Raw genomic sequence first — 21,726 nt, forward strand, 5'->3', positions numbered from 1 at the left:
GTAAAGATGAAAGAGTTGGTAGCTTCTTAAAGTGTTCTTGTATGGGAGGACAAGGTTCACTTGGTGGGGTACTGCTTCCTCCATAGTGGATCGTTCTAGGAAACATAATGTATGTTGGCTAGAGATAACACATGTAAAATAAAGCTGTGGAGACTTATTTTTCATTCTTGCTGCTCTTACTCCTCAGCACTTTGTCTATCTTCCCCTTCATATATTTTAGGATTCCTGCTTCTTCTGGTTTCACCTGATTTTGGTGTTTTTCATTTAGGGTAGGAATTCTAAACCAAGAGTTCATGGAAAGACTTCAAAGGACCCATGACCAACTTGAAATTACTGGTAAGATTTTGAGAGTATGTTTGTTTTCTGGGGCAAGGGTCTATGACGTTGATCAAATGCAAGGAGTCTATGACTTCCCCCACCTAAAAGATGAAAAACCACAGCTGTAGAGATGGCAGCTAAATATTCCCCTATCTTAATATGCGTAATACTTAAACATTGTTTAATATTATCCTGTCTTTCTCAATAGCTTAAGCACCAAGAGTAACGAGATAATATTTATTGTTACAGTGCCTAGTACACTGGCTGGCACCTAACTAATTCTCAAATACTTGTTGAATGAATTAAGACTCCATGGTGATAAGAAGCCTATTAGTTATTCTGTCCATAATCTTCACTGAACAAATCTTGTTCTGGGGTTAGGGTGTCTCTTGATAGATCCAATTAGATTTTGTTCTGTATCTAGAGATAAGGGAAGAATTACCCTACTAAAAATGAAAATCTCATTTTTAACACAGAAGAGCCAGTCATAATACACACTGTAAGAAAGGTTGGGTAAAGATGAAATAGCCAGTTGAACGTCAGAAACAGAACAGCGAAAAGGAAGTAAGGTGGAGTGAAATCCGGGAAGAGGTAGCTCTATAACTAGAATTCAAAGAGTTGATAAACCTGGCAAGAATCAGGTTTGTCCAGTTAAATTCAAAAACAGAAATTTAGGCATACATTCAAAACCGCCAGTCCCATCATTAAAGACAAAAAGAAGTTGAAAAACCAATTGGTTGTGGTTTGTATTTCTAATAGATTAGGTATAATGAAAGGGACTTCTGGCATCTGTGTACTAACTTGGTTTTAACTTTTATATTAAAAAAAAATACAGTGACTCAGGTAGTTAAACTGCATTTGGAGAATGTGGGTGTGTGTGTGTGTGTGCATATTTTATAGATTTTTATATGTAAGACATTTTAAAGAGCTTCATAGATACCTTAGCAATAAGTCTACTTAGTTTGTAGACCTGTTTCTCAGGCAACATCATCCTTCACAGTAAAAGGGCTGCAACAGCAGTTGCAAAACAGTAATTCGTTGGCTCTGCTTCCATTCCTTCTGCAGGAAAGCCAAACTTCCTTATTCTCTCCCAAATGGTTTTGTGAAGTCCCAGGTACCCCTGCAGAACAGTTGTCTTTGCCGCCATTTTCTTCCTGCCTGCCCCAGCTCTGGCTCTCTATAGAAACCCATCTGGTTCTGTTGAGTCTTAAAGAGCATATAGGCCTCTGATAGCTGCCCAAAGAACTCAGCAGTTTCTCGTGCCCACAGGAACCTGCCCCAAGGTTACTGAGATCCTGTGCTGAAGCTTTCTTTCCTAAATAGTTGTGATTTTCATCATCTCTCGTCATTGCCAGAATCACTAGTGCCAACTCAGACTCTGTTGAAACCACTTTGTGTTCCAATTCTGCTAAAAAAAAAAAGAAGTAACAGCAACTCCTATGCTATGTATATTATTTTATTTTTAGCAAACTTTTAATTTTAGTTATATATTAAAAAACAAAAATAGTTGTAGATTTATAGAAAAGTTGCAACCACAGAAAGTTAGACGGCCCACACAGTTTTCCATATTATTGGGGGTTTTTTGTTGGCTTTTTGTTTTTTATGTTTATTTATTCATTTTGAGAGAGAGACCAAGCAAAGGGCAGAGAGAAAGGGGAGGGAGGGAGAGAGAGAGAGAATATGAATACTAAGCAGGCTCCCCTCTCTCACTGTCTGTGCAGAGCCCGATGCAGGCAGGGCTCAGTCTCACAACTGTGATATCATGACCTGAGCTGAGATCAAGAGTCCAACACTTAGTTGACTGGACCACCCAGACACTCCACAGTTTCTTCTATTATTAACATCTTACATTAGTATGAAACATATCATACATAATGATGAATCAATATTAATACGTTACTTTTAAAGTCCAAATGTTATTCAGATTTCTTTAGTTTTTATCTAATGTACTTTAGCTGTCCAAAGAGCCCATCTAAGACACTGCATTTGTTTATTTATTTCGATTTTCTTTAAGAATTTTTTAAGTACACACCACACCCATTATAGGGCTTGAACTCACAGCCATGAGACCAAGAATCAGATGCTCTACCAACTAAGCCTGCGGGCACCCATATTTATTATTTTTAAGTGCATTTAACTAATCTCTACTCCCAACATGGGGCTCAAACTCACAACCCAAACATTGAGAGTTGCATGCTCCTCCAACTGAGCCAATCAAAGGTCCCAAGACAATACATTATATTTAGTCATCATATCTCCTTAGGCTCCTCTTGGCTGTGACAGTTTCTCAGACTTCTCTTTTTATGACTTCAGCAATTTGAGGGACGCTGGTAGGGATAATTTGTAGAATATTCCTCAGCTGGGATTTCTCTGATGTTTTTTTCTGATTATATTGGGGTTATGTGTTTTGGAAAGGAAAACCAGATGTGCCATTCTCATTACATCCTATCAAGGGTACATGATAGGGTACTGTCAACATGACATCCCTGTTGATGTTAACCTTGATCCTTTAGTTGAGGTAGTGTTTTTCCCACCACCACACCTTTCCATAGTATTTTCTTTGAAAGTTAGTCAATATGCATAGTCCACAGTTAACAAGCAAAGAGCTATGCTCAGATTCCATATTCCATTATTTATGTATATAAGTATGGCTTCATGGATATTTCATTTATACTTTGAGTTATAATCCCATACTACTTTATCTTGTCCAAACTCTCTAGTGTTGGCCAGCTTTCAGTTGTCTCCTGTGTCCTTTTTTAATTGTTTTTGATTGTTTATTTTTAGGACTTTCTTACTTTCTGGCGCTGCAAGAGGTTCCAGGCTCACCACCAAGACTCAGTTCTTGAATCAGGCTTTTCTCCAAGGAGCACTGGTTCCTTTTATTAGAGAATGTAATTAGAAACCAAGACCTGGACCAGAGGTGCTAATCGCTACTGGAGTGTTCTACCTTCTAGGCCTCCTAGCTGACAGTTATTGATTTGTTGGAAAGTCAAATCATTTGTTCTGTAGAATGTCCCACACTCTGGATTTTGGCTGATTGCTTCTACATGGTGTCATTTAACTTGTTCCTCTAACCCCTGCATTTCCTGTAAACTGGTAGTTACATTTAAATGTTTGATTAGATGTAGCTTCTTTTATTTTTTCTTAGGCAAAATATTGCATAAGTGTTTCTCTGTACTTGAGTTATAGAACATACAGTTGCTCCACTTTGAGTGGTGCTAAGATTGGTCAGTGGGTTTACAAATTTACCATTGGTCATCCACTTTCTTATATACATGAATTGTATAGTTCTATTAAAATTTATTAGGGGTTGCAAATTTGTGATTTTCCAAATCCACCATTCTTTTGCCTTTATCAACTGAATTTCCTGTGTACAGAATTTTCTCTTAGTAACTATTTGATCACTCTAAAATAAATTTGTATTTTTGCCTGGCCAGAATACTTCCATAATACCTAGAAGCAAAGTGGTTAAAACTGAGCCAAAGTTGCAGGGGAAGCCAGATGCTTACATTCTCAACCCACGTAAGAGTCATTCCTTCTCACAAAGATACTGATCTTGGGAATTGGAATTTTAAGATCTGGGTTTGCAAGATAAAGCTGTGTCATCCATATCAACAAACATTTTTGCTGAAGGAATTAGGGTAATTTAAGTAGTGATTTTTTGTTTCTGAAAAAAGAGATGTGAAATACTCAATTAAAAATAATTAATTGGTTTTCTTATGCTCTTGTTCTCTAATGGAAATAATGCCTAAAGTCTTCTTAACAACAATATGTAATATTAAAATTTCTAATCAAAGTTCCAAAGACTAAGTTTTCTACATGGCTGTTGCTAATGAAAGTCAATTGTCAGAAGACCAGTTAACAAAATATAGTCTCATACTCTAGGGACTTTTAGTAGTGGGGAAGCAATGAAAAGGTTATACTCACAGGATTAATTTAAAAGCAACCTCTTTGGACAGCAATGACTAGTTTTAATTTACTTTAAATTCTTCATCAGGCACCAATACAGAAAAAAGGAAAGGTCTATATTTCTCTACATAGTTTGTGTGTTTTGTGCAAGTATTTTTATTATTATTTTAATGTTTATTTTTGAGAGGGTGGGGGAGGGGCAGAGAGAGAAGGGCTCAGAGGATCCCAAGCAGGCTTTGTGCTGACAACAGCAAGCCCCATGGGGAGGCCCAAACTCACAAACCCTAAGATCATGACCTGAGCCGAAGTTGGATCCTCAACTGACTGAACCACCCACGCACCGCCCCCGTACTTATTTTTTAATTCAGAGACTGTCTCTTGGCACCCCAGAAAATTTGGAGTTATAAAGAGAACTTTTATTAGTTATAAAAGAACAAGTTGAGGGGCACCTGGGTGGCTCAATCGGTTGAGCTTCCGGCTCTTGATTTTGGCTCAGGTCGTGATCTCAGGGTTTTGGATCAAGCCCCGCAGCAGTCGATGCACTGAAGGTGAGGCTGCTTAGGAGTCTCTTGATCGCTCGCTCTTGCTCTCTCCCTCTGCCCCTCTCCCCTGCTGGTGCTGGCTCGCTCGCTCTCTCAAAAAAAAAAAAAAAAAAAAGACAAGTTGAGAAAGGGGAGGAAAGGTGAAGAGAATCATTAAGAACACCTGCCAGGTGCTCTCTATCACTTGAAGCTCACGCTAATTATTCCTCTCATTTTTGTTCCTGTCTCCTAAGAATGTGGACCCTTTCTTGGTCAAGAGAGCCTGGTGGTGGCAAGACTGAGGTGGGAGAGGGCTGTGGCATTTGAGAGTCTGCCTCTGCCCCGCCCCCGCAAACTCTGACACCCGTGGCATTAGCTCAAAACTAGGTGCGAGGTCAGAAGATTCCCTGACATTCTCCCGCAGCTCACTCACAGTGGGCCGCCCCAAATAGGTGGGCTGTGGGGACTGGGCTGCAGTGGCAAGAGTCCCCTTGTATTTTCATGCTTTCTATTATCTTATTTGAGAGAAAGAGAGCGAGAGAGAGCGCGCGCAGAGGAGAGGGACAGAGGAAGAGAGAGAATCGTAAGCAGGCTTGGGGCTTGACCCCAAAACGCTGGGATCATGACCTGAGCCAAAATCAGAGTCCAGTGTTGAACTCACTGAGCCACCTAGGCGCCCCTTCTTGCTTTTTCAAATTGATGAGGTGGGTCCTACGAGCCACAATCCTATGAAGTAGGTGAGGAAAACTAAGGCTCAAGGAAACCCAGTTGCATGCCCTTGTTCACATAGCTCAAACCCCGTCCCCTCGACTCCAAAGTCTACTCCCGCTAACCACCCTTGGCCTCTGTGCCCCACCTCTGTCACCTCCCGTCTTCTCAGTCGCTTCATTAATAAAAACGAGATGGTTGGCGGAGACGATATCTAGGAGTCATTTCGGCTGGACGGTTTAGGAGCGAGGAAGGAAAACCAAGGTCTTCCCTTCAATGCAAGTGTCAAATCGCAGCGAACGCGTGCGTTTCCATCCTGTGTGGGGCTAAAGTGCCCTCACCCCCGGCCCCGGGGTCCTGGGGTCCCCGGTGTGGCTGCTCGCAAGGACTCACGGGCTCCCGCGCGCATGCGCAATGGCCCCGGCGCGCGGCGTCCCTTCGCACCCTGCCGGATCCGCGCTCGCTTCCAGTCCCTAAAGGAGGGGGCGGGGGAGCTTCCATCTCCCACTGACCGTTAGCCCTTCAGCCAGTGCCTTAGTAGAGCTTCCCTTGCCGCCCTTCCTCTCCCCTCCTCCCCGATCCAGGTCCCAACACCCTAGCTCCGAGCCGGGGAGGGGGGGAGGAGTCCTCCAGCGCGACGTCCAGGGCCCTCCTTCTGGCCTAGAGTAGGTCCGCCCCAGGGGCGTGAGGAGGGGGCGGGGTTGAGGACTCGGGGACTTCGGACTCCCGCCCCTAAACTGCCTTTGCCGGAGCCAAGCAGGCAGCCTAGTCTGGCCGGGAGCAAGCCATGACCGCGCTGCGGGGCCTCTGGCCCGAGGTGCAGGACAGCTGCACCTCGCTGGGGCTTATGCTGTTGCTCGTGTTGTTCATGGGGCTGGCCCGCGTGGTCACCCGGCAGCAGCTGCACAGGTTCACGCTGACCCACACCTTCGTCTTGGAGTTTCTGGCCACCTTCCAACTCTGCTGCTGCACTCATGAGCTGCAACTGCTGGGCGAGCAGGAACCCGCGCACCCCACCTGGCCACTGACGCTAGTCTACTTCTTCTCATTGGTGCATGGTCTGACTCTGGTGGGCACCTCTAGCAACCCGTGTGGCGTGATGATGCAGATGTTGCTGGGGGGAATGTCCCCCGAGACCGGTGCGGTTAGACTGCTGGCTCAGCTGTTTGGTGCCCTGTGCAGCAGGTACTGCGTAAGCGCCCTGTGGAGCCTGGGGCTGACCAAGTATCACCTCGGCGAAAGGAGCTTCGCTTGCAGGAATCCCATTCAAGTGGACTTGCCCAAAGCGATCATCACGGAGGCCATCTGCTCCTTTATTTTCCACAGCGCCTTGCTGCACTTCCAGGAGGTCCGAACCAAGCTTCGTATCCACCTGCTGGCAGCAATCATCACCTTTTTGGTCTATGCAGGTTTGTTATTCCCACAAAACACATGGCATGTCCAGAGCCTCTATGACCTGAGGCTCTAAGTTCATTACCAAGATACATTTGAAAGCCCTACACTTCTGCGATGTCAGGATTGGTATCTCCATTATTCTAACCGTTTTGCAGCCTGTTCTTTACCAGTAGTGCAGACATCTAGATCCTCCATTCAGGATTCATTACTGTGCTGAAACTGAGAACTTGTGAGATATTGCCAAAGGTTCAAATATCCTACAAAGGGATTGTTTTAATGGTAGAGAAGAAAGGTAGCTTATCAGCTACCTCTTTCCTCATGCCAACCTGACACTCTGACTGAAAAATGATCGTGGGTTTAAAAAGTTCCTTCCAATTTGAAGCACAGGCTACATGATTGGTTAGCAGTAAGAGTGAGGAGTAGAAACTCTGTAGTTTTTAGTTCGTTTTCTACAAAATTACTTAAAGTCATTTCTTATTTCCTTAACATTTCATCTTGAGTTGTAGAAGAACTTTTAAGTGGCCTATAAAGAAAAAATGTTTTGAAATTAAAACTTGCTTGAAATTAAAGATGCTTTTTAAAAACAAATAAATTGAGAAATCTGTTGATTTCTTGCAAACCATTTGTTTACTTTGACAGATGTCAAATGCAGTGGATAACCTGGATACCCTAAATGGGACAAGAAAATCTAAACAAAAGTTTAATGATGAAATGTGTCATTTTAAATGATTACAACAAAGTAGCTTCATTAGGACTATATCAAGTGTTTTGGAGGCAGGAGTCTGATTAAAGGAAATTAGTAGTGAGGGTCTGTATGCTGCCCATTTAAACTGAATAGAAGCAAAACTCAAACCTCAGGGTAAAGGCTCCTAAACATTTGCTTGGCTTCCCAGTATAAAAATGAAAGACTTTCCAATCCATCTTCCCTCCTTTAGATCAAGTACTATGCTTTGTGTAGACACAGATGGAAATAAAAGGTATAGATGAGAGGGAAGCAAATAAATATATTGGAGGGGTTGGTGAATAGCTGCTTACTTATTAAAGTTTTAGGTTTTGGCTAAAGCAGAAATATGACACATAGAGGAAGAGAATCATCTCTGGCAAAAAGCTACGTCACTGTCTAGCTCTGTACTTATGTAATTAATGGTGTATTCTGAAGTTTTCCCAGATAATCCCACCCGAAAACTAGAGTTGAGAACCACTGCTCTTGTCCAGATGTGTGCTGGCCAATTTGGAAGCCACTAAGTACATGTGGTTATTTAGACTTAAATTAACTAAAATTAAATATCAAGTTCCTCAGCTGTGTAGCAACAGCTACTGTGTGGCCAGTGGCTAGTGGGTTAAGTATTCGGAGCCACTGGAGACTGTTTGGAGGGATAGAACTTAATAGACAACTGTGGGTTACCACGGTTTTACAGAAATTGATCATCTATTGTATCTTTCCTTTCTGCCAATATAAGGGAGAAAAGACTATTCATCAGGCAATATACCAAGCATATAGGAAATATGTATGAGTTGCTTTAGTTAATCCTTAGAAAAACTCACTGATGAATACATTATTCCTACTTTAAGTAAAGTGGGGCTTACAAAAGTGAAATGTCTTATCCAAGATCACACAGCTAGAATGTGCTGGAATCACAGTACTGACATTAAAGGCTATACTCATTTCATTGTCAGCATGTCTACACTGCATTCCTCAAAACTAACCAAAAAATGTACTTACAATTGAACATTATTCAGGGATGAAAAAGAATTAAGTTCTGATAAGTACTGTGACATGGATGAAACTTGAAAACATTATACTAAGTTGAATAAGCCAGACACAAAAGGACAAATGTTTCAGGACTCCATTTATAAAGAAACCCATAATAGGCAAGTTCATAGAGTCAGAAAGTATAATAGAGGTTACTAGAGACTAGGGGGCAGAGAGGAATAGGGACTTTTCTTTAATGGGTACAGATTTCCTGTTTGGGGTGATAGAAAACCTTTGGAAATACTGGTAATAGTTGAACATTGTGAATGTAATTAATGCCACTGGATATATACACTTAAAATGGTGAAAATGGTATGTTTTATGTCATATATAATTCACCATAATTAAAACAATGTTTTTAAGTTACAAAAAGATTCTGTTGCCAAATAAGTTTGGCAAACACTGGATTAAACAGGTTTTCTAATATTAAGACTTTAAAGAGCCTTTACTATACTACTATATATTGTGAAACTCCGAAAGGAGAATGTGGAATAGTTTTTCAAACTTATGGAATCCTTTTGTCTCAGAGTACGTAACAGGAGAGAATACACTTTGAGTGTTGCTACACTAAGCCATTTCACTCCCCATTATTTTCTATATGTGACATAACTTTAGACTAGAGTTGTTCTAGATAGAATGAACTGTCTTGGGCTTGGTTAAGTTTCTGTTTTATCAGGCAGAGGTGAGGCTTTTGTAGGAAGGATTTAAAAATGGATAGGGAAGGAAAGGCAGTGGAAGGCGCAGCTAAGTCAGGTCTTATTTCACATGGTTGTGTGCTGACAAGTTTCTTTAATCACTTGTACTTTGAGAGCACAGAGAAGTCAGCAATACAGGTCACATCAAGATAACTGGTTTTGTATTTTAAGATTACAGAACATAACAGCTCAGCAACATGGCCTAGGCTCCTCCAACAGCCAGTGGCCAAGTGTCTGGTTCTGTATTTATTGATTTAGCACCCTGGACTTTTGATGTGCCCATGGAGCCCACTGATGTTATTACCACTTAACATGTCTTCCCAAATAAAGTAAAACAAAAAAGTGCGATTTATAAACATACTAGACCTATAAAACTATTAATATAAATTTCAAGCAAATCTTCCGTAATTTAGGTTTTGGGAGAATTTAGTTCAATGAACAGGATAAGAGAGAAGTGCATTCATTGTTTAATTACAGTTGACCCTTGAGCAATGGAGGGGTTAGGGGCACTGACCCCCTACACAGTAAAAAATCCATGTATAACTTTGATTCCCCCCAAAATTAATAGCCTACTGTTGATTGGAAGCCTTACCATTAACAGTTGATTAGCATGTATTTTGTATGTTATAAGTACTATATACTATACTACTAAAGTAAGCTAGAGAAAATGTTAAGAAAATTATGAGGAAAATACATTTATAGTACTGTTATTTATAAAAAATCTGCATGTTAGTAGACCCATGCATTTCAAACCCATGTTGTTCAGGGGTCAACTGTAATTAGACATTGAAAAAAATCTGGTATTTTACACATCTAAGTAACTGTCTTTATTACTGTATCTGTTCATTTCCTTTGTAGAATTTTTAATTACATACTTGTTTCCTGACCTTTTCCTCCAGCAGACAGTAAGCTTTATGAATACGGAAACCAAAATTGTTTTATTCATTATAACATATAACCAGGTCTTAACATTGTGTCACCTGTTACAAATAAATAGTATTTTTGGAATGAGTGAATGAATTAGCAAATACTCTATTCACTTTAAAAAATCATGCAGAAGAAATAATATATATCTGGTATTTTATACCTTACATCTAAGGGCTTTAAAAATAAGCCTAAAACATTGTTTGAAGAAATTGTAGTATTTTTACTTCATTTCATCACTACATTCAGGAGTTTTTGGTATCCTTCTAAATCCTGAAGAATATAGGGAGGATTATTTGTCAAAGGAGAAGGGAACTAAGTCCTTGACATGCGTTTGCTTTCAATACAATAACCATATGAAATCGGTGCTAAATTACAAATGAAAAACAGCTTCAGACAAAGGTCGAAAACATTTATTAACATAGTGGCTGAGTTGTACTATGTCCTTAGAAGAGATGCTTAATTTAGGCCTGTTTCCTCATCTTTAAAATGGGGAATAATAGCATCTATCTCTTGGGACCATTATGAGGAATATAATACTTGTTTCAAATTCTTAGCATAGGACCTGGCACAAATATCTGGTCCCTGGAAAGGGCTAGACTCCACTCTAAATTAGTTCATTGACATTCTGGCTTATACATGAGTCTTGTGATTTTAATTAGTGTCATCCTGTCGTAGAGAATTTGAGTCCCTTTAGGAGTATTGAGAAACATTAGCATCTAGAATAGCCATATTTGGAACTTGGACTTTGACACAGTCTTTAACTGTGGTAATTTCACCAAGTTTGTGCTGTCCTGTGACTCTTGGCAGTCAGCCAGCTCTATCTTCCCATTGATTCTTCTCTATATATTTATTACGTCTTCTCCCCTTCAGATGTCAATAAACAGTAACACTTTTCAAACCCTTTTTTAGTCCCGTGCCTGATGAATTCACGTTTAATTACACAATGCGTGAATGTGTTCTTTTTGTAAAAAATTGAAACACTACCAATGAGACTAAAAGTGCCTTTTGACTACCATCATCCATGCCTGTCCCCTCTCCCTCCTTGCCTGGTCTCCCCACCAGGATAGTCCTCTGCACATGCATGTGTGGGTGTTCTTCCAAACTCTTTATGTGATTTATTATACATATGGATAAGACCCTATAGAAACTATTGTTTTGTGTATGTTCATGCTAATATAAAAGATATCATACCTTTCTGCAGTTTGCTTTTTTTGGTGGTTGTCGTTCAGTGGTGACTTGGAAATCTACCAATGTTAATAAGGAAAGAGATTTCACTCATTATTTCAAAATACCGAATGTAATTCCAAATTAGGAAGCTTGCTTATTTAGCTATCTTCTTATGAATGGACACTCAGGTTTTCCCCAGTTCTTTGCTACTATAAACAATGTTGTGTACGTCTACTTGTATACAAGTATCAGTAGTTCTCTACAACAGTAGATTCCAACAGGAAAACTCCCCAGACGACACTCAGCAATGTCTGGAGACATTTCTAAGTGTTACAATGGTGGGAGAGATGGATGTGCTGGCATCTAGTGGGTAAAGACCAAGGATGCTGCTGAACAGCCTACAGTGCACAGAACAGCCCCCGCAAAAGAGCTATATAGTCTAAAATGTCAAAGCCAAAGCCACACGTTTTGGGCTTTTGTTGACACAGAACCTACTCCTGATAAAGAATTTCTGTATCAGTTAACCATTGCTTAAAATCATAATTTGTTTTTCATGATTCTGTGGATTAGACGGGAAATTTCATATAGCTGGGCAGTTGGCAGGGCTAGAAGAGCCCAGGTAGCCTCACTGTTGTGGCCAGCAGTCAGTGGCAACTGTCATCTAACGTGCCTCAGTTATTCACCATGTAGCCTCTTATCCTCCAGCTGCCTAGACCAGCTTACTTACATGGTCAGGGCACTGTTCCAACAGAGCAAAAAGTGGAAGTTGATGGGTTTATGGAGACCTAGAATTCACTCAGCGTCACTCGTCATGCTCAGAATTGGCATAGCATCACTGCTGCTGCATTCTGTTTGTCAACACAAGTTGCAAAGCCAGTCCATATTTGAGAGAGGGGAACAGACTCTACCTCATGGTAGGAGGAGCAGCCTCCACCACGTCACACTCAACAGAATTGGACATATGAGATTTAGAAGATGAGGAGAGTGAAGCCATTTGAATTTTAGGATGGTAGAAGACTGATGGATCATGTACTAGGACCTAATGGAAATAAAAAAGACCTAATGGGAACACCAAAGTGAGCTAATTATGAGGGCAGTGGTTTTCTATTTTTACTGATCTATGTCTAAAAAAGAAAAACACACAGGTCACTTATATTATCATAGCTTATATTACATTGTATTATAAAGACCTGTGTAAGTCCATATCTTTTTGCCCATGTCTAGTATGTAGGAACTCAATTTTTATTGAACTGAATTGACAAATTCTGTTGGTCCTTGGCCGTTGCAGGTCTAACATTCCAGGATTGACTATTGAAGAATGATTCTTAAGGTCCATGACATGGTATCATTTATGGTTTATAATTGCTGAGATGTGAATATGAATCATGCTGTGAGGCTGGTGTGCTAGGAAAAACTCTTAGCCACGGAGTGAACTTAGTTCACTGCTCCACGTGTTCCTTGTGACACAGCTTCAGTGTTTTCAGCCTAGCAAGTATGAAATCTCATTAGTGAAATCTTATGAAAGGGTCCCTTCGTTTCCAAGTTTACTGCATTTTATGAAGACAATATACTCTAGTGACATATGGCAGGGTAAAATTTGTGAAGATCTTGGGATCTGTCTCTGTAGCTGAGTCAGAGGCAGATGTGTGTGCCCAAGCTTCCATATGGAAGAAGTAACAGAAATGTCACTGTCTCAGGAATATTCTTAGGGTGTGTTCTGAAAAGCTGAGCCACAGGTCTGGTACCACCAGACAGGAAGTCTAGCCTCTTCTGCTTTTCCTCACTTGCTCATGAGACCAGAAGTATAAACTCCTAGGCTCCCTGTCAGAGAACCTGGGTGCAGGGCTGGACCATGAATCCTGAAAAGCAACAGTTAGAATTTGTGCCTATCTTTCCCAGCTGTACACAATCATGCTTTTTATTTAAAAAAATTTAGTAGCCACTTTATTCACGTGCCATTCACAGTCCCTTCTTCAGGGTTCTCTCTGTCGACAAGTAAAAACGGAGTCAATGATAATGCTTTGGTCCATGTGACTTTTGTTTATAACACAAAGATATACTTCAGTCCAAGAGGATTCCGGGGCATTGTATCCATTTTAAATGTATTTTTGTTTTATTTTTATTATTATTCATTCATTTAAATTGATGAATGTTAAGATGGGCAGCCAAGTGTCCTATTTCATAAACTTGTAGGAACAATAATAGAGCAGATTAACTTTCAATGTGCATTCTATAATATATAGGGGAAACACTGGACTAATATTCTTAATTTTTTTATATCTGGCATATTATAATCTATAATCTATTTTTATACTCTATAATATGCAAGGTGGTTTCTGCAAAGGAAGATTACAGCATAAGAATACTTAAATACCTAAAACAAAGTAGTCACATCTAGTAACCCTTTTATTTCTAGTTACAAGAAAATGTAAAATAGTGGTTTGGTATCACTCTGCTTAAAATGTATTACAGGAGGAAGTCTAACAGGAGCTGTATTTAATCCAGCTTTGGCACTTTCACTACATTTCAAGTGTTTTGATGAAGCATTCCTTCGATTTTTTATAGTATATTGGCTCGCTCCTTCTTTAGGTAAGCATATTTTTATTAATATGATTAAAAGATTAGGGTATCTTAAAATATGATAGGAAATGTCACTGTAACATGTCAATTTCCAAAGCCAGAGTGCATACAAAAAGAAAATGAAAAAGGTAGTTAACATACCTGAAATAACACTCTACTTGTACAGTAGCCTTTAAAACTTTTTATCTTCAAAGACACAAAATTACCAGTTCCAGGTATGATACCACCTTAAGAAACCCTCAGATATATGGGTCAAAAAGTGAAGAATCATTCCTTCCATTAAAAAAATGATGTTTCAGGGACGCCTGGGTGGCTCAGTCGGTTAAGCCTCCGACCTTGGCTCAGGTCAGATCTCACGTTCGGGGTTCAAGCCCCGCGTCAGGCTCTGTGCTGACGGCTAGCTCAGAGCCTGGAGCCTGCTTCCGGTTCTGTGTCCTTCTCTCTCTGCCCCTTCCCCTCATGCTCTGTCTCTCTCTGTATCAAAAATAAATAAAACATTAAAAAAAATTTTTTTTTTAAATGATGTTTCAGAGGTGCTTGGCTGGTTCAGTCGGTAAAACATGCAACTCTTGATCTTGGGGTTGTGAGTTCCAGCCCCACATTGGATGTAGAGACTACTTAAAAAAAAACAAAAAAATACCACCACCTTTCTTTCTTGCTAAAGGATTTTTTTTTTTCAAATTTGACTCATTTTGCAGAAGAGCACCTCATGAAACAATGGATACCTATAATAAACATAGTTTAAAAATTACCCACAAATTGCATTCCTGTTATTTCTATCTGGATCAGTTATATAAAAAACATATGAAAAACAGAGATGTAAGATATATAAAACAGATGTGTTATCAGCATTTCTTGATTTTGTTTCATCATCTCTCTTAAGCCTGATTATAAATCGTTAACTATAAATGAATGTGAGGATGCCTGGCGTTTATTATTTCATCCTTCTTTTTGTCCACAATTAGCACTTTGTTTCTTATTGCTCATATCCATCAAAAAAAAAAAAAAAAGGAAAAGGGAAGAAAATTGGGTACATCTAGACAGGAATACTGGTACAACAGGTTTGAGTTGCCATTACACCTGACTCCTCCTGTTCACCTTCCATGCCTTTATTTCAGTTAGTATCTGTTATGCTCAGTCATATCTGTGGATCTAAACATGAAAAATACCAGAGAAAATCTGTATGTTAAAGTGCTAACAATGGCAGCTCTTGTTTGGTTCTGCAGATCACTCGTGTTTTCCAGTAACTTCTTTAAAATTTTCTCTACTCTTCAGTTTAAGAAGTTAAAAAGGTCATTGAAGTTCATGAAGCTATAAAGGTCACTAATTGGACAGTATCCTGATAGCTTTTGTTTTGAAAAATTCTCTTAAAATGTCATATTTGCAATTCACATATATCAATGTTATATATTGTTAGTGTGCTCTAACTACTATCTTAACAGTAGGCCCATGACTAAAGAATTATTTCATCCATTACTTGAAAGAATACTAAAAAGTAGCACGTTCCAAAATAATTTTAAAAGGAATAAAAATAAAAATAAAAGGAAAAAAAATCAGAAGTAATGACATTTTCTGTAAAATGTCCATGACTTTGTTCCCTCCTTTCTTCCCTCCCTCCCTCCCTTCCTCTCTCTTCCGTCTTTTTTTAAGTAATCTCTATGCCCAACATGGGCACTGAACTCACAACCTTCGAGATCGAGAGTCACATGCCCCACTGAGCTGGCCAGGCATCCCATGTTTTCTAGCCTAAATCACTTAATAACTTCTTCCTGGAAGAATATACTGGAAAAAGTCTCATGATAGACAAAGAAGAATGATCACTTTGGACCCTTTAGAAAGTGTACAGACCAGAGAATAATAGAGTGGGGAAAGACTACATTCTATTCCTGTTAGCATAGTCCAAACAGGAAGGTAACATTACTGATGGCCATTACCAAAACATTTTATGGAACCACTTACCCCCCCCCCAAATCCAAACACCCAAAGAGAAAACACTTTCATTCATTTCTTTTTTTCCTATTCAAGGAATCTTTTTAAAAATGGCATTGGGGGGCACCTGGGTGACTCAGTTGTTGAAGTGTCTGACTCTTGGTTTCAGCTCAGGTCATGATCTTAGTTCTTGGATTCAGGCCCCATGTGAGACTCTGCATGACAGCACAGAGCCTGCTTGGGATTTGTACTCGCTCTCCCCCTGCCTCTCCCTGGCTCTCTCTCTCAAAATAAATAAACTTTAAAAAAATGTTATAAAAAGAAATGGCATTGGAATTAAACTTTTTAGCAGTTCTCTCTAGCTAGCTCTAATTGGCTTGTTGAAAACATACAAATATTCTTTGTTGGCCTGGGGATCTCCTAGCTTTTTTCTAAATAGACTTAATCAAAATTTGTTACAGCTTTTTGTTTGAAGAGGCATGTTCCTATGTTTCTCTAAGAGGTTTAGGAATGAAAAGCAATACAAGAATCCTTCAATAGATGTGGATAAAGAGACATTGTGAATAAATTGCAGTTTTCAGAATATTTAATTCTAGCTTGCTGTTGACTTCTGTCATTCATTGAAGTTACATTTCCATTGGGAAAAATGGCACCAAACGAAATAAAGTCACAAACTATAAGAAGAATGGGAAAAATAAGAAATTGTCATTTTACAAGAGTCCTTCAGGCGGCTAAGTAAGAGATGAGGCATCAAAACAAACAAAACCCTGTTAAAGCCACATTAGGCAATGCCACTAGGTGAGACGGAGGAGAGTCAACCTAAGATGGCTTTCCATTCTTGACCAAGCAGGGAGCAAACTATTCTTGGAAGCCATGCTCTTTGTTTTTCCTGTTTTTCTTCATAGCAGAGGTACATTCCATTCTTGACCAAGCAGGGAGCAAACTATTCTTGGAAGCCATACTCTTTGTTTTTCCTGTTTTTCTTCATAGCAGAGGTACTTAGAATTCCTCTAATGGTTCCCGTCATCTCCCCAAAATTAATTTAAAATATTAGAAATGTTTGGGGGACCTGGGTGGCTTAGTTGGTTAAGTGTCCGTAAGTGTCTGACTTTGGCTCAGGTCATGATCTTGTGGTTCGTGAGTTCAAGCCCTGCATCAAGCCCCACGTGGAGCTTTCTGCTGTCAGCATGGAACCTGCTTCCAGTCCCGTCTCCCTCTCTCTCTGCCCCTCCCCTGCTTGCACTCTCTTTCCTTCAAAATAAACATTAAATATATATATACACATATATACATATGTATGTATATATATATATATGTTAGAAATGTGACTATAATAATGCATATAGAATTAATTCTCTAGTTAACACATTCCATAAACTGAAAATGAGCAAATTCTATTTGCTCTGAAATGGAAATTACCTTTTTGGAAAAAGTATTAAATGTAATATACTCTAGCTCTGATTTCACAGAAAATGTCAAATTTTGTGGGTCAATTAACATATGGATTCTGACTTTTTTTTTCTCTTCATTTAAAACCTTTGGTCACAACCCAGACTCATTTTTCAACAGTTTGTTAAGCTATCCAAATGCTAGTTAAACTTTAAGGTTTCTTGTTTTTACCAAACAGGACTAAAATACTATCAATGTGCATGTAATAAAAATTCATTATTAATCTGAGGTTAAACTAATTTAGAGCTTTAAGCCTAAATATGTTAAGATACAAACATTAATTACGGCAGACTTCCCTTTCAAGATAGTGATGTAAGCCCTGTGGCTGCCTCCTCCAGGCCTACGCCTCACAGAAAATCAGCCAATAGCCACATGCTAGATTTGCCTGGTGTGGCCTCAAAAATAAAGATTTACTAATACATGACTATTTTATTTTTAAAAGTTTTTTTAAAGCTTATTAATAATTAACTCAAATATGTTTGAGAGAGACAGACACAGCATGAGAGGAGGAGGGGCAGAGAGAGAGACACAGAATCTGAAGCAGAGACACAGAATCTGTGCTGTGCTGCAGGTTCTGAGCTGTCAGCATAGAACCTGATGCGGGGCTCAAACCCATGAACCATGAGATCATGACCTGAGCTGAAGTCAGATGCTTAAACAACTGAGTTACACAAGAACCCCAATACATGACTTTTTAAAATATATTTTATATTTAAGATGTAAAATTTCAGCATTGAAACTTTTAGATGTTTTGCTTGATACAGCCCTAAAAGCTATTAATATTGTGACTGATGTAAAAAGAAGGGAGAAAGTTATGTTTGAGCATTCTAAGTGAAGCACTTTCAGTTGCTCTGTTCTCCCAGTACCTGTCCAGGGCATGGAGGGACACAGTGTTGCCATTTTAGAGGAGTGAAAGGAGACCCATGTCTAGAGTTCCTAACTCAGGAGGTCAGTAATGGAGCCAGAACTAGAACTCCAGATCTTTCTATTTAACCTTTTATTTATTTATTTCCCCAGAGAGAGAGAGCAGGAGAGGGGCAGAGGGAGAGAATCTTAAGCAGGCTCCACACTGAGCCTGAGGCAGTGCTCGATTCCACGATCCTGGGATCATGGCCTGAGCCAAAACGAAGAGTTGGATGCTCAACTGACTGAGCCACCCAGGCACCCCTATTTATCTTTTCAATTCATTGTTTAGACCCTTTTAGCTTTACTGAGTATACACACTGTTTAACAATTTTTTTTAACATTTATTTATTTTTGAGAGACAGAGAGAGACAGAGCATGAGGAGAGGGGCAGAGAGAGAAGGAGACAGAGAATCCAAAGCAGTCTCCAAGCTCTGAGCTGTTTGTCAGCACAGAGCCTGACGTGGGGCTCGAACTCACAAACCGTGAGATCATGACCTGAGCTGAAGTTGGATGCTCAACCAACTGAGCCACCCAGGCACCCCGAGTACACACTGTTTTTAAGGATTCATGACTAAAGAAAAATAGTTAGAATGTTAGATTAAAAAATATCTACTTGTTTTGGGTGATGGGCATTAAGGAGGGCACTTGTTTAGATGAGCACTGGGTGTTATATGTAAGTAATAAATCACTAAATTCTACTCCTGAAACCATTATTACACTATATATTAACTAACTTGGTTTTAAATAAAAATTTAAAAAATAGTATTATTGAACACACACAAAAAATTAAAAAATATCTACATGTTTCATATAGAATTGATGTAGCTGATTTTTTTAAAACATAGTTTTCCAAACCTCTATGTATGTAATCTTGAATTATAGCCACAGAGTGATTATGAACTTTGTTAGAGATTATTTTTATTTTACTCTATTTTGTCTTTCAGGTATATTGTTGATGGTTTTGATGTTCAGCTTTTTCCTTCCATGGCTGTATAACAACCATACAATTAATAAAAAGGAATAACTATTCCAAAAGACTCAGACTAAGTTACAGGACAGTCAAGCTGGAGGTGATGAAAGATATTATCACTTCATATTCAACATCCTGGCTGCACTGGACTCATCAATGTTTAGCTTCCTCTGAGGAGGCTGCCTTACAGTTTTCATCACTGGAACTTAAAGAAAAAATTACTGTGAAAAGGAGATATCCTGTGTTTCTCAGTTAAGACTTGTTCTTTTGAGTGTGTATGAAATACTGCTAGAAAAGACTCATTCCATTAAATATAAATCTCAAGTGATAATTACTAATTTTGATGAAAAAAAAAGCACAGGAGTGCCTGGGTGGCACTCCTGACTTCAGCTCAGGTCACAATGTCGTGGTTCGTGGGTTCGAGCCCCAGATAGGGCTCTGTGCTGACAGCTAGCTCAGAGTCGGAGCCTGCCTTTGGACTCTGTATCTCCCTCTCTCTCTGACCCTCCCTTGCTTGCACTCTCTCCCTCTCTCTCAAAAATAAATAAAAAACATTAAAAGTTTATAAAAGAAAGAAAAAAAGAGCAGAGGGGGAGAAAGGAAGTGATGGTAGCACCAAGGCAAGTGTATCAAGTATCCCCTGCGTGAACAGGATTTTTAACCAAAGTATGAGCAGTCATGCTTACAGACCCAGAGAGGATACTTTTTCAGCTACTACCTCACACAGCGATACCATCAGCAGTGTCACCTATCAGTAGCAAAGTTGCTTTTGGAAGCAGATTATATATCCACTCATACTCTAGGAGTTTGCTAAATTTTAAATATATTCTAATCTAAAATATTTTCTCTAAACAGAAAATCTCACTAGCTTTAGGTGTGTTGTTATTCTTTAATAGAAGAAATCAAAAACCTCATAAAAGGCAAGAGGTAAGCTTTTCACATTCTCATTTGATCCTAACAGCTACCTTATGTAGTAGGTAGGGCATGTATATTTAATCTCCATTTTACAGATAAGGAAACTAAGTCCAAAGGGGTTTGCTGCCCTGAGGTCAAAAAGACTTCTATTTCAACACAAAAATCTTCTCGGTCATCATTATGACTTAAAATAAAATTGAAGATTTTGAAGCAATATTAAAGGTCTTATAATCTTTAAAATTTTATTATAATCTTTAAAATCTTTAAAATTTATTTATGAATTAACTAGGTTTTGTTAGGCTTAAAGAGCTTGTAAGTTTTCTTCCATTAGAAGCTTTCTTTTATTGTATGAGGTCTCCTTTTCATTAAAAGTTCAGACCATAAATAAGGTTAAGTGCATTTCTCTTCAAAGGAAATTCCATTATCAGAGTTAGACTTGAAAGTAAAAAAATATGGGGTGAGATCAGATCTGTTTGAGTAATAATTAAGCAACTGATAAATTGCCAGGTAATATAAGTGCTGTTTCGTGATCAGCTTCTAGATAGTCACTCTCTTTACACCTGCAGACAGGACTGAACGGCTCAGGCTACCCAGGAAGGCAGCCAGTTTCAGGATCATGGACGTTGACTCATGAACTTAAAAACACCATAGTAGTTTCTCTTTTAAAAAGCAGAATTCATGGGACACCTGGGTGGCTCAGTGGGTTGAGTGGCTGACTTCAGCTCAGGTGGTGATCTCATGGCTCAGGAGTTCAAGCCCCATGTCAGGCTTTGTGCGACCAGCTCAGAGCCTGGAGCCTGCTTCAGATAGTGTGTGTGTGTGTGTGTGTGTGTGTGTGTGTGTGTGTGTGGCGCTCTCTCTCTCTCTCTGTCCCTCCTCTGCTTGCTCTGTCTGTCTCAAAAAAACAAACAAACCAGAATTCATGAAACTGTTATAATGGCTAAATACAGTTTTATTTGGTCTGCACAGTATTTTAAAATAAATAAAAAGCTAGTATTGTAGTCCTGTTTGCACAACACCCCAGTTCTGGCTGCAAAAACACCCTCAAATGATCTGGCACTACTAGGCCTTGAGTCCTATCATGGCAACAGAAAACAACGGTTGTTCCCTTTAAAATAATCCCTCTGCCACGCCCTAGGTCTTCCAAACATGAAGCTGTGTTTCAGTTACTGTTTCATGAGACTCTGGTTTCAGACAAAGGAGTATTAAATTGTGAAAACACCAGCCCTCTAAACGTGTCAGAGTCTGGGTGTGAGACTGTAGATGGCACTGCTTCCCCTGCGGCCTCTCAAACAGCAGCTGTTTCCTCTGCGCCGCCTCTGACACCACAGGGTCTGCAGGGAAAACAGGCTCCTCTCTCCTCACTGCTGCCTCCCCTCTATCTTCCTCTGCTCCCTCCATTAGAAACCTGTAACCGGGCTGTGCCATCTGCCACCTGAGTACTTCTTCGTGCAGTCATCTGCCCCAGGGTGCCCTCAGCCCACCTGCCCCCCTTCCTTTAAGAACCTAGCTCCTGTCTCACTCTCGCCCCCTCTACCGCCATTCCCTTTCTAGCTCTTGGGGATTTCAGCACCCACAAAGATG

At 39.6% G+C, this 21,726-nt stretch overlaps 1 protein-coding gene across 1 annotated transcript; it reads left to right on the forward strand.

The window, feature by feature from the left end:
• The first annotated feature begins 5,896 nt into the window (after positions 1-5,896).
• Positions 5,897-19,558, forward strand: AQP11 (aquaporin 11). The gene is made up of 3 exons (XM_029914997.1): positions 5,897-6,865; positions 13,866-13,982; positions 19,202-19,558. Exons 1-3 carry the CDS (start codon positions 6,244-6,246, stop codon positions 19,279-19,281), a joined length of 819 nt encoding a protein of 272 aa, XP_029770857.1. The 5' UTR covers positions 5,897-6,243; the 3' UTR covers positions 19,282-19,558.
• Positions 19,559-21,726: the final 2,168 nt, after the last annotated feature.

This window comes from Suricata suricatta, chromosome 11 (assembly GCF_006229205.1).
Source record: "Suricata suricatta isolate VVHF042 chromosome 11, meerkat_22Aug2017_6uvM2_HiC, whole genome shotgun sequence".
In the NCBI taxonomy this organism is placed as follows: Eukaryota; Metazoa; Chordata; class Mammalia; order Carnivora; family Herpestidae; genus Suricata; species Suricata suricatta.